Below are 13,598 nucleotides of genomic sequence, written 5' to 3'. Positions count from 1 at the left end.
CTTTTTTTTTTTTTAGTAGAGGTTTAGTTAGTTTAGTAGAGGTTTAACGGCGCTCGCCACAGAATACGGTCATATGAGCGCCAGAAGATTAGGTGTTACAAGAGAGTAACAAACATAAAAAAGAAGTAGGAGAGATAAGGACGATAGATGTTTGATAGTAAACAAGAAGCAAACCACACCAGGGCACCCGCCAACCACCCACTCACACAAGTCTCAAACAGTCCACACAATGCACATGTGTCATAGAACAGACAACAAAATCCATATACGACACAAACAGCAAAGCGCAAGGTATACATGTCATAAACTAAAGACAAGATGCACATGTGCGACAAAAACAGCTGACATAATTCAGCAACATTTCACAAACAGCTGACCCAGACCACAGAAATTTCACAATGATATGACACAGGGCCCTCACATATGAGTTTAGTTTTAGTAAGAGTTTTACAGCACTTATACCTCCCATATAGATGGCACACTGCACACATAGTTCATAAAGAGTTAGGACTAAGAATTTTTTTAAATAGATTTTTACGGTGCTCACAACAGCATAAGGTCATATGAGCGCCAGAAGATTAGAGGTGTTACAAGAGAGTAACAAACATAAAAAAGAAAGAGGGTAGACCTGCATGTGAGCCTCAACCAGATTGTCTGAAAAATTTGCGCATCCCCCCCCCCCCCATATAACAGCTTTTGTGGGTGTCATTTAGGAGGAAGGATTTCCGAGTAACAAGCGACCACCCCAACAAACACAATAAAGAAGAGACTTAACCCTAGCCCTACCCCTACCCCTACCCCAAAAAAGAACCTGCAACAGGCCTCATGTAAAAAGGCAGACACAAGTCCAAAATGAAAAAATAAACAAAATTAAACAACCACACTCCAAAACAAACAAGGAGTTTAATATGGCCTACATCTAGATTCTAGCTACATTGCTATAGTAGGGTTTGATAAAATAACACAATAGAATTGGAAATGAATCCTCCATATATAGATCTAGATCTAGTAAATAGTAATCTAAATAAATCTAGATTCTAGATCTAGATCTCTAGATCTTGTAGAACAAGTGAATAGAAATAGGCCTTGAACTAGAAATCCGCATCCGATTCCGAACAGAGGGGCTCAGCTGAGTCTAGATCTAAATTCTAAATAAATGAATAATTCACGCACCTGATCTATCTCTACCTGATGAAATGCTTTTTACCAACATTAATAATAATATTACAGCACAACCTATGATAGGGTTTGACCACAGAATTCTACACTTAGTAGTAGAATTCTGTGGGTTTGACACAATAGAATTGGAATATGAATCCTCCATTGAGGTCTATAATGTTCTATATAAACCTAGATCTAGATCTAGAACAAGTGAGTCGGACTTGAATGAATCCATGTGATCTGAACAATTGAATTAGTCAACAAACGAAAAATGGCCGCTCGAGCACGAAACTGAAAGTAGATAATTTGGGTCGTCGTCCTTTTTCGTATTCGCATTTCTACTCAGGTTCCGACAATTATGTCGGAAACGCCGACGTCGGCACGAAAACGAAAGTGCCGACAAAGCCGACGGGAGAAAAAGGGGGCGCTGGCAGTCGGCCAGGCCTCGCACTACGCACATTGACTGATACAGGAGGGCCTAGCGATAGCATTGGCCGGCTCGCGGGTCCGGTCGCGATTGTCGGATTTCAGACGATTGTCGGCAAACATGCAGGTCTAAGAGGGGAAGATAAGGGCAATAGATGTTTGATAGGAAAGAAGAAGCAAACCACACCAGAGCACCCGCCAACGACCCACTGACTAAGAAAACCACACAAACTTTGGGCAATAAGAACTGATATGGCACAAACAGATGACGGCACGCAAAAACATTTCACAGAGAACTGACACAGTATATATATGACACAGACAGTTGACACAACACACAGGCATTTCGTGAAAACACTTGTCACAAGATGCTGTCAGCTGTATCACTCACCAGGCAACCTGTTCATGTTGACTCCCTGAGCAGAAAGTCCAATACCCATGTAGCTGTTGAAATAAAGAACAGTTATGAGAGAGGAAATCTCAGCCTGCACATGCACCGCACAAATGAGAATTACATTGAATTAAATTGCTTAAAAGATATGAAATAAATTTGAAAGAATATTTCAATTTTTTTTCTACCATACTGAAAAATGAAACAAATGTCTGGGATCATATTATAGACATAGTACCTGTACATCGTAATGTGGATCTGAGACAATTTCTCAACACACCAAATTGCAACATGAATCTAAGAAGTGATGATAATAGCAAAGGGCTAAAAAGAGAGAAATTTTGCGAGACCACACAATGCATACAAATTAATACTCAAATACCTATTACATGCCTAAACGCACGCCATACAAAAGCACACTCCGCTCAAACGCATGCTTATGTCATATGACCATTTTTTTACTACATAATTTAGACGTACAAACGTACGGTCACTCCCTCTAAACGCACGCTCCGATCCACGTTTTGTTTTAATAGAGGTTTTACGGCGCTCGCAAGTGCAAAAGGTCATACGGGAAAGGCCTAAAGACACTTTAATCAGTGGCACCGCTCCGCGAAACACACAGACAGGTAGAGCTTGACAAAGGGAAGTTTTCACTACAACCTGCACAGCTTGCATAAGACAAGCCTAGAAAACCATATATTTGGTGAGACTGCCACTCTCATTTCGAACAAAGAGAGTGATGGACTGCGTTTTCACACCCAACTTTCCACAGACAGTACAAATGACATAGGTCTATGAGTCTATGACTGGTCAGTGGAATGTTGGGGGGGTTGAGGGACTGAAATGTTTTTTGATTGGTCACAGGAAATGCATCTGTTTGAAAGTTTGAGAGACGGTTTCTGACTGGTGTTTGGGTGACAGCATGTCATGCAATGTTTAATTAGACCTTGACCTATGATGCGCCACATGCGTGAATGCTGCAGTTCACCAGATAGGCCTCTTTAGGATTAAAGATTAGTCAAGTAAGCCTAATCAGCAGCGCTCAAAGGTTTTATAACATACTTGTTCAATGAATCACAAGAGCAATGTTTATCTGAATGTAGAGATCTATGATTCTGATCTCATCTATGGATTTACAGTCAGGGTTGGTCACTTGGAAAGCAACGTAGCCGGGCCATCGTATCTATATGAGCCATTGCCAAAACGTGGGGAAAAACACACACATCTCACAATAGTGTGCATAAAATGTGATGCATTAGTATTTATTCCTCCAAAACTTATACACACATCAAATATAGGATGTAGAACCTGCATTAGCAGTTTCAGACCCCTTGTCAGCTTTACAATCTTGAGTTTGTAAATTTTGTGCCAAAAATGTTCGTTTTTTAGTGATTCCTTGAGTGTCATTTTGAGCACACCAATGCAAACTTCCAAGAATGTCCAAAATTTAGTATTTTTGGGTGGGTTTTTTTTACGTGTGCTTCGATCCTATGTTATTTGTCATTGAGAAAGGTTAACTTGCTCAAGAAATCGGTTCATTTGTTTGCAAATAGACGAACAATTCGGATTACTTGTGCGTCTGTCATGTCGTCACGGACTAGGTGTTTCAGAAAACACCATTATTTTTCAGTAGAATCACCGTAGCTGGTTAAATCTCTTTGCCTATCGTCGTTTATTCAATACTTCAAAAGCCGCGATGCGCGAAAGGAACATCGGGTTCCTAGATCTACGATTTCGGTCGGCTGTTTAACATTCGCCGTTATTGTCGTCAACTTGCGACGTGCCGGAAGTCCGAATTTCGCCCACTTTTGTTTTGAACGTGTCATCAACAGTGCCCGGATATAATTGTTTTCTTGAGTGACTTCCCCTTACCCGCGTCCCCAGAACAACGGAAGCAACGGGGGGAACAGAAAAACGAAAGTAGTCATTGCCTTCAGCGTCCGGTGACGCACAAGAATTTTGAGTTGAATGTGACGTACTGGGCTGTTATGCGTGTTTTTATGCTACTCTGTTGAATATTTTAGTGAAATTGCGGTGTTTACACTGGATTCCTGGAGCAAGAGTGTGATGTGTGAACAAACTTCGAGAGATGGATCATTTCTGTGGTTATAGATTTAGCTTTTGTGCTCAGTGATGACGTTTGGGGTGTCGTCATGCAGCCGTACAAGACTGACTAACGTACAAGAAATTACATTGTCCTAAGAGCAAACATTTTTTAAGTAATGTGTGCTCTCTTTACTCAAACAAATAAACAAACATGTCCTTGTTTATCTGTCTAACTCAAAAATACACATTTGTTCTTTGTTGGTATGATATACCTTTTTCCAATACATTGTGTCATCATTGTTATGTACAAGTAATATTTTTCATAATTGCTAATATCAATAAGTTTTCAACATATATTTCATACATGCAAGATTCATTTAGAAGCAAAATACGCCTTTATTGATCTGTGTATCTCTTGGTGCAAATTTGTTCTTTGTAGGCATGATTTGACCTTTTCCCATCACTGTTATGTACGAGTACTGTTTGTCATAATTAGCAACATAATTGTGATCGTCCACTGTCTTTGATATGACCTGGTATTTGTTTCAAAGCAAAAGAAACCTCTCCTGGTTTTTTTTTAATTCTTAAAGTGCGCTTTTATCTCTAGAGGCAAGACTTTTGTCTTTTCCTGTACATTGTGTCATCATTGTTATGTACAAGTCATGTTTGTCATCACTGTTATGTACAAGTCAGCTCCACTGATTTTGTGCATTTGCTTCATATTAGTTTAAAAATTGTTTTACACATGTGTTTTTTTGGTACTGAGGCTTTGATAACTGTATTTGTACAGCCTTTCACTATTGTGATGTGTTGTCAATGATAATGTCCAATGTGTATCCTTTCTTGTACATAACAATGATGACATGTTCTGTGCACTGTGTCATTGTTACAAAGCTTGCCATTCATATTACCATTATGAATGGAGTTCATAGTGTACAAAGTGTTTGTTTACTAAACAAATGGAATTTAAAGTCTATAATTTGCCTTGCTGCTTATCTGTTTTTGTCATCACTGTTACATACAAGAAATACAGTAGTTGCCAAACCAATAGACCCATATCTCCAAAACCCTACATCTCCTTGCTCTGATACTCTAGGAATATGAGCACTAAATGCCAATCTGTGACTGACAGAAAAGAGAGTCAAATTGGTAAGAAATTTTTTTTTGCACCACTGAGTCTCAAGAGAGTCTCACGTTTTGGCAATTGCTCATATGACTTTCACCAACAGTTTCCTGTTGGGTTAACTGTTCCCGGTATTTTATTACATTGGGTCTGTCTTTCTGCCTCCCCTGTCCCCCACCCATTCAACGCCTTTGTATTCTTAATCACAAGTCATGTGTCGTCACATTTCGGCCAAAGTGACCCCCCCCCCCCTCTCCAAGGGAGGTCACTAAAATATCAAGAAATTGAGATGACTGCGTCCCTTCCTCTTTCCCACAAAGGTGACTTAAGCTTGTGTCCTACAAGGGATCTAGGTCTGTGACTCCTATGTCCTCCCTATGGAGTACTTACCCATCTCTGCCTTTGCTGATGACCTTCACTTCAAAGTAGTAGACCCCGCAAGAGGCTGGGATGGGGTGGGTAGCACGGACACTGGCAGCATCTTTGTGGGTTTTGCCAACACCTAAGAGAAACAAACAGGACATGGATAACTTGTTTTAGTTCCAGAGTTTTACTGCACTTGCAACACAGAGAGGTCATCAAAGAGCCACAGAGTAGAGGTGTTATTACTACAGCTTGTTCACTTTCGTCGGACCGCGGTTAAAATAAGGTCAAAAGAAATCGCTCTGTTCAATCTTCTCAGATCTCTGCATACTGGTCAAAAAGTTGGATGACCTACAGATACAGAATCTAAAAGCCCATTTCAAACTAACATTCTGACCATTTTTTTAATGTTAGCCTTGATCAGGCCAGAAAAAAATATATAAAAAAATAGGGGATTTACAGCATACACCTAAAACATTAAAAATTTGACATATTTTCCTCAACACCACACTTTAACATATGTCGAAGAAACATAATTCAAGACACAGGGTGAGAAATTTTCAAGATTCATGTGTAGAAGCCTAGAGAGCTGCAGGGTGAAATTGACAAGCATACACAGAAATGTGGGGGCAGGGTGGTGTCACTGTCTCAAAATGAGAATTTTGTAGGCTAGGTTACTGTAAGTAATTTATTTTAGTGATCCTGTGTATGCATCCAAAGAGCGGTTTTTAATATAGGGCCCAAAGAGAAATACATTTTAATTACTGGATCAAGATATTAAAAAATAACTTTTTTGGGTCGTTGGCCTGCAGTCCCGCTTTGGAAATGGCCTAAAGACACTTCAGTCAGTGGCATTGCCCCGGGGGATATTTATATTAGTCAGAGATCAAAGAATAAATTCAAATAATTATTTATTATTTTAAGTACATGGTAACCAAGCAAACATCCGCTTTTGGATAATTTCATCAAATTTCAATAGCTATTTTCTCTCTTATTTTTCGTCCGCTAGCTTTCATTTTTTAGTAAGTACAAACTACAACACCTATGTAATGAACAAATAACGCCAGATTTGTAATATGATAATTATGGCTCTGGAAATATGTACTATGGACAACCAACCAAAACACTGATTGCAACTTTATTTTCTATTTATCTTTAAAAAAGGCTCTATTTCAGTAAAGGTCACCTATGGACAAACATAGTGTAAAAATATGAAGCCATTCAGAATAGAAAATAACGGAGATGATGTAATTTGAAGTCCGAAAAATAAATATTTGATAGTAAAAAAAAAAGATATTTTAAAACAAGATCCAAAATAGCAAATTATTCTTTAAAACTCATTTTTACATGACTTCTAAACATAATTGATTGAAACAGGCGCTAGAAACTTCGGGGGAAATGGATGTAGGTTTCAAAAATAGAGAAAAAATATTGCATCGTCAAACTGGGTAAACATGGGGGAAATTTCACCCGCAGATGGCGCCTTAACAACTCAAAGTCATGTATGTGGGACAAGACGATCTTCTACATGTTATGAGCACTAAAACTATTAACAATCCATATATATACTTGCTAAACTAGTTTTACAGCATAATTAACATAATTTGGTCATGAAAGCGCCAACCATACAGACTTGTTTTTGTCGCATTGATGTTGGTAAATGACAATCAAAGTTAAGACAATGGACAGATACTTTGCAAAATGTAGATGCTTAAAAAGTATTAAAGCCCCCCCATTCACACAAATGAAGATTAGGGCTTCTCTGACCCTGCCAGTAAGGACAAACCAGGGTTAAGTGGGACACAGCATCTCAACAGACAGATATGAGATAATAAAAATCTACCTGATGCTGGAACTCACATCTTCCTCAAAAGTAAATAGCTTATTAAATATTACACAACAAATACCCCCCGAAAAGGAATCCACAGAAGGAATCAACTAAAGACTCATATAAATTGTCAAAGGGTACATAGAATAAAACACTTTTCTTGAACTTTATATACTACTCTTAGTACACATGGGTGTGGAAACAGAAGTATTTATTGATTGAAGTACTTGTCTAAAACAAATTAACCCTTTTTTAAATATAGCTCACAGCTCTTTTACTTCTCCCATTTGTGCTTAGAGTCGCATGAAAAAATCTTTAACTGATGACAATTGGTGTAAATTTTGAGGACCCATTAAGGATTGAACTCAATACTATGGGATAAGCTTGGGTCCAGACTTTTAAAACTTTTTATTTGTATAGTAAGGAATACCCTGTAGCTTTTCAAAGAAAATTTTTAGAGACATGATGCATTCATACACTAATGTATCATAACTAAATATAATAAATATATAGCACAAATGTATAGTGAGAATTCCCGCCCAACGGTAAGCTCTAGGCACTTTACAATCTGCAATGTATATCATTTACCCAGCAGATCTAATAGCATTCTGAAACAATCTCAACTCCAGGGAAGCATACAGTGCAAGCTGTCATTTTATAGGTGTTAAAACATTAACAAACATACTGACAAATATTATAATCAATTCTCACTCAAATCTGGATGCCATCCTTTATTGGAATAACATCTTTCCAGGGTTTACAATGAATGAGCCCAAAGGGCAGATCAACACAAAAGTTCAGAACAGAGAGATCACTTGATAAAAATGCAGTGAATCTCTGAATAGATGAGGAAAAATAAATTTAATTAATGGGACAATAAACATGGTTTGAAAGAACAAAGTTGAAAAAGTAGTCGGAACAGCCAAGACTATGCCTTGTCTTTAGTCAGTGTTCTCAAAAGATAATCAGAGTAACACGATCTCTGGTGATTGTTGGCATTAACACTGAACTACTTCACAAAATACGGTTCTGTTGTTTTCCTTTCTTTAATTTTTCACAAGCAATTCTAGATGATTCTCAAGAAGGAGTATTTCATTATTCGGTAATCATTTGAAAAACCATATCAATTAAATAATAAAATGGTTGGTGGTCAATCCTAGAATCAATTTTTAAAAATTAAATAGCTTGAAATATGAAGCCTAAGATAAAACTAAGAATTTGTCCATTGTAACAAGAATTATGCTTATTCTTATCAGTGCTGCCTCGCCATTTGAAGAGAACAGGCCAGAGTATCATCCACATTTGTGTTTGTATATCACACTTCAAGCAGGGGAATTCCTGAAGTAGTAAGAAAGAGAGAGAAAAAACAAAAAAAAAAACAACCCACCACAGACTGCTTTGAAGTCAGAAAACTGAAAAAACCCACTGCTGCATTAAGTCTAAAAATGAAATCAATGAAATTTTCGAAAATGTAGGTCCTTGCCACATTATACAACCTTCTCAGACTGGCTCATGGTACATTACAGATGAGGAATGGTCAGGTTGGTACAGTGGAACTTGGATTCAACGAAGTCGTTGGGCCTGAGCTTAAATTTCGTTGAATCTCAGTGTTTGTAATAGCAAACATGAGGTTTTTGAGCAGATAGTTACGGGAACCAAGCAAACAATGTATACTGTACTCGACTTCCTTAAATCAAATGTAGTTCGGTTTCATTGTGGGAGAAAACAAAACGAAGCCATGTCACCAGGGGCTATTCATCCGGCAGGCAACTTCATTAAATCCGAGCTTGCTCATTTATATATATTTGTTGAATCCAAGTTATTTTTATTGATGTTTAGGATTTTAAAAAAGGGGGAAATTCAACTCTTTTCCTTGAATCCGAGTTTTCACTGAATCGAAGTTCCACTGTACCACAAGGTGTATTACTACAGGTGAGGGAGTGAACAGTCATGTTTGTACCCCTCATACGTTTCAGACAGAAAGGGGAAGCATAACAATCATGTCAGAACCTCAGGTTAGTTACAAGTAGAAAAGAGACACAACATCATATTTGCACATCTGGTTGCACTTAGCAGCAAATACATTACCATTGGCAAACCCAGACTTGTGGCTTAAAATTGGAAACTTACTCTCAGATAAAACAATCATTAAGTGCATTTTCTAGACACATTTTGGTAGAAGTGAAGATGAGGACTCCGTTTGAACATACTTGACCTACTATACACGTCTGGGGTCTCCCCCCTCTGTGGGACCAATAAAGTGGTAACTATGATAATGTGCAAAAGATAATTACACCATTTTAAGAAGGGAGACTTCATTAAACTTTTGTCAATCTATTTCCGTACAATAGATAATTATGGTCTTTGGGGGGGGGGGGGGTTAAGTTTTAGGACGCTTGCAACTGCATAAGGTCATATGAGCGTGCAGGACACATTAAACATTTTCAGTCGGTAGGAAATTTTGAATTTAGCCCGCGTGGCGGCCGAAGCCTACTCTTATCTATTTTAGACCACCACAGATTCTTTAATGTGCGCAACTTGCACACGGGCCCACCGAGATTTTTCGTCCTTGTCCGAGTAGGCTAGGTGTAGATCTTTCCTACCAAAAGATCAGGGGTGTGGCTGAAAGACAGCAGTAAGGAGCCAAAGAGTTCCTACCAAAAGATCAGGGGTGTGGCAGAAAGACAGCAGTAAGGAGACAAAGAGTTCCTACCAAAAGATCGGGGGTGTGGCAGAAAGACAGCAGTAAGGAGCCAAAGAGTTCCTACCAAAAGATCAGGGGTGTGGCTGAAAGACAGCAGTAAGGAGCCAAAGAGTTCCTACCAAAAGATCAGGGGTGTGGCTGAAAGACAGCAGTAAGGAGCCAAAGAGTTCCTACCAAAAGATCAGGGGTGTGGCTGAAAGACAGCAGTAAGGAGCCAAAGAGTAGTAGAAAGGCTGCAGAAAGAGTCAGGAGCCCAGAGGAGGGTGCAAAGGAGGAGAGGGGGTGGGGGAGAAAGAGGAGACGAAAGCAGACGACACAACATTGCTAGAGAGCAGGAAACGAGGTGAAAAGAGACAATTTTAGCGGGACCTTTGAATGAATGAGAGGCCAACACCTTAACCTCTAGGCCACGAGAGCCCCCATTTATGGTCTTAGTAAAAACAAATTATACTTTTTCTAATTAGCTCCTCTACACATCGCCGATACAAATATATAATAACTTCTGGAAAACACATTCGGAAGGGCAAATCAGCAGTTTGAACAGCATCCAAAGTTTGCTTCTTTATGTCTTTCGTAACATCAGCGAACATCAACATTCAGTTACCTTTCCAATGATCTGCCACACCACGGTTTAAAACATCTGTAAAAACCATTTCATTTCCATCCTCCTCAAAACCATTTGCAGGGTCACAAATTTATTTTATGTCCACAGTATTTCCAACTGCCGAAAAAAATTACGTCCTCAATGAATTAACACATCCTAAAACACAAAATAGAAAACAATTGCAATCATGGGGTTATTTACAGTTATCCACTGGATACAGATCACACAACATTAACTGGGAGATAATCTACTCACGCTCCAAACCGGGAAATCTCACATAGCTGGGAATTATGTGCAGCATCTTTCGAACACGAGCACACACATTACATATATTTTCTTTTACCACAGAGGGAGAGAGAGAAAAAAAAAGGGAAGGTTACAGAACTGCTGTCACATAAGAAAAGTGGGAAATCTAGACGATTTACAATAAGATCACCTCACACTCACAGGAAAAATACATATAAGACGGCAAAGCTGTAACATAAATTACAATTTTGAAAAGGAAATTTTGGAGTGCACCAAAATGTCACTTATTTCACTGACCCCAGTCCCCCTGGTGCCGAATCTATGCACCCCAATTAAAAACATTTCAGTGCCAATTTGTGCTGAATTTAAAAAAAAAAGTTTAAGTCATGTTAGTAACAGTAACTTTAACTGAAATAAAAGAAATAAAGATTAAATTAAAAAGAAAGAAAGCGTTGGAAGAGGGTTGGTACTTTTTCCCATTAATTATTAACTCACTCACTACCAGCGCCTTAGCTCAAACAAAGCCGCTGCATGCCAGCTTTTTTTTACCTTCTTCAAAATCCAGTTACTCTGTAGGCCTACCTCTTTATGTTAGATTATAAAAAATGCCCAGTTTCAGTAGGAGATGTTGAGTTTTACAGAACAGAAAGAATTTTGACTCATATGTTATTAGTTATTTTGTTCATGTTATTATAGCTTTTTAAAAAAATGACAAATCTTGGGGACTCAAACTTTTTTTGGGCCTAACTAGCAATTGCTGTTTTTGTGAGAGTGTTGCTGTTTCTGTCCTAAAATACACTCAAACCTGTGTAAAACTGCCACCCACTGCCATAGAGAAATATGTGCCCGTAGAAGGCAGGACTGATCAAAATAAAGAAAGCAAACCATTACTCTCTGAGGTCCAAAACCGGGGCTGATCTCAGGCTTTTGACTGTCGTAAGGTTAATTAATTCAAAAGAGTTTTTGTTTTTCTTTTTTAAAAAGGGGGGTGAGTGGTGTACGAAAGGGATTTTGCGTTGCTGTTCTTTTGATTTTTGGTTAGTTTTTTTGTTGATGATTTTGTGAAAGGGTAAAATAAACGAAGTGTGTAAGTAAGACGATGAAGACCGAGTGCCATGGTAAAACAAACACACGGGGCGCCACCACTCGGAGAACGAGCAACGCTTCTGTCGTAAGTTCAGGTCAATGTCCATTGTAACTTTGTTACAGATTGGTTAAACAAAACAGTAACCAGTCACCTCACACATGATTTGTGCATGAGTTGTGGGCGGGGCTTATAGGTGTCATGGCAGATCACGCTTCTCTCACCAACAGTTGAAAAAAAGACTGTGATATTTGCATGAAATTTGTTGAATTGCGTTACATCGTTTTTGCCGCGACGCGATCACCCCTTCTAAAACTCAGAAAAGCACTATCGGGAAAACCCGCGATGAAGTCGCCGGTGACCTTTTTAGTTATGGGCAGCCAATCACATGCCGCCTAGCGATCACGCGCCTCTTGCATGCCGGCACCTCGTGTTTGGAATGCGTGATCTAGTTTCCAGCTCTAGTGTTTTATCAATGTATGGGTGGTAATTTTAAGTTGGTACGTAAAATGTAGGCCCTATTGCTAAACACAGAGATCTGAAATTTTACAGCAATAAAGAAGACATGTGGGGCGCCTTTGTGGTCGGCGATCAACCCGCAGCTTTGCTTAGTTTTCGAACAGCAGAGGAAATTCGCACAAACACGGCAATATCTCCGGTTCTAGAAATCGTTCGGGATTGTACGCTGGCATGTCGTTAGTTTAACCTTTCCTCTGATTGGTTGCCGAGTTTCATTTATTTTCGTCGACAAGTTTTCCCGTAACTATACTTAGAAGAGTCACTTCTGATTCCGAGCGGCCCAAAAATTACCCCTCGCGCGGAGGCCGATTTCCGGCCCAAGGCGCAGCTGGTGATTGGCATTGCTACATAATGCCTCAGTTACGAACCAACTAACGCAGGCGGTTCTAAAAGTAGGCCACAAACGCAAACAAACTCAAGCAGACTGACACACAAACACTGGTGGGCTGCGTGAATGTGGGTCCGATGCGGGATCCAAAAGGAACAAGGATGATGTTCGGTGGGCATGCGCTGAGCCAGGGGCCAGACTGCCACGGGATCGGAACGAAGGCGAGGTGCCGAAATATAGGCTTATCGGGCGACATAAACCTGGCCACCACAGGACCAGGGTTAAAGTGCACACTTCTTTCTGAAGGCATGACTTTTGTCTTTTCCAGTACATTGTGTCATCATTGTAAATCAAGTCATGTTTGTCATCACTGCTATGTGTACAAGTCAGCCCCATTGATTTTGTGCTTTGTCTAAAATGCTTGTGTTTAAAATTGTTTTGCACATGTGTTTTTCTGGTACTGAGGCTTTGATATGGATATAATATATCTCTAGATTGTAGATCTAGGTTAGATCTAGATCTAAAAATGCATTTGCACAGCGTTTCACTATTGTGATGTGTGTTGTCAATGAATTATAATGTCCAATTATGTAATCTTTCTTGAACACATAAATGACATGTTCAGAGGACTGCGTCATTGTTACAACGAAGTGTATACAGACCCGGTAACCGGGAACAAAATCACGAAGTATACAGACCCGGTAGGGGAACTCTTTTGAGATTTCGGAAAAGTTTCATCGCCCAGACCCGGTAGTGTGTGTGTGTGTGTGTG

At 39.3% G+C, this 13,598-nt stretch overlaps 1 protein-coding gene across 1 annotated transcript in view; it reads right to left on the bottom strand.

The window, feature by feature from the left end:
• The window catches only part of LOC101861275 (ran-binding protein 9), a 31,156-nt gene that overhangs the window by 14,075 nt on the left and 3,483 nt on the right, over positions 1-13,598 (bottom strand). The window contains exons 2-3 of the mRNA XM_005096740.3: positions 5,541-5,652; positions 1,979-2,031 (exon numbers count right to left, since the gene is read on the bottom strand). Of these exons, the coding sequence (XP_005096797.1) occupies positions 1,979-2,031; positions 5,541-5,652 (165 nt within the window). The remainder of the gene's footprint in view (positions 1-1,978; positions 2,032-5,540; positions 5,653-13,598) is intronic.

This window comes from Aplysia californica, unplaced genomic scaffold (genome assembly GCF_000002075.1).
Source record: "Aplysia californica isolate F4 #8 unplaced genomic scaffold, AplCal3.0 scaffold00136, whole genome shotgun sequence".
NCBI classification, from domain to species: domain Eukaryota; kingdom Metazoa; phylum Mollusca; class Gastropoda; order Aplysiida; family Aplysiidae; genus Aplysia; species Aplysia californica.
The sequence above is the reverse complement of the archived record's forward strand: the minus strand, read 5'-3'. Positions and strand labels throughout refer to the sequence as shown.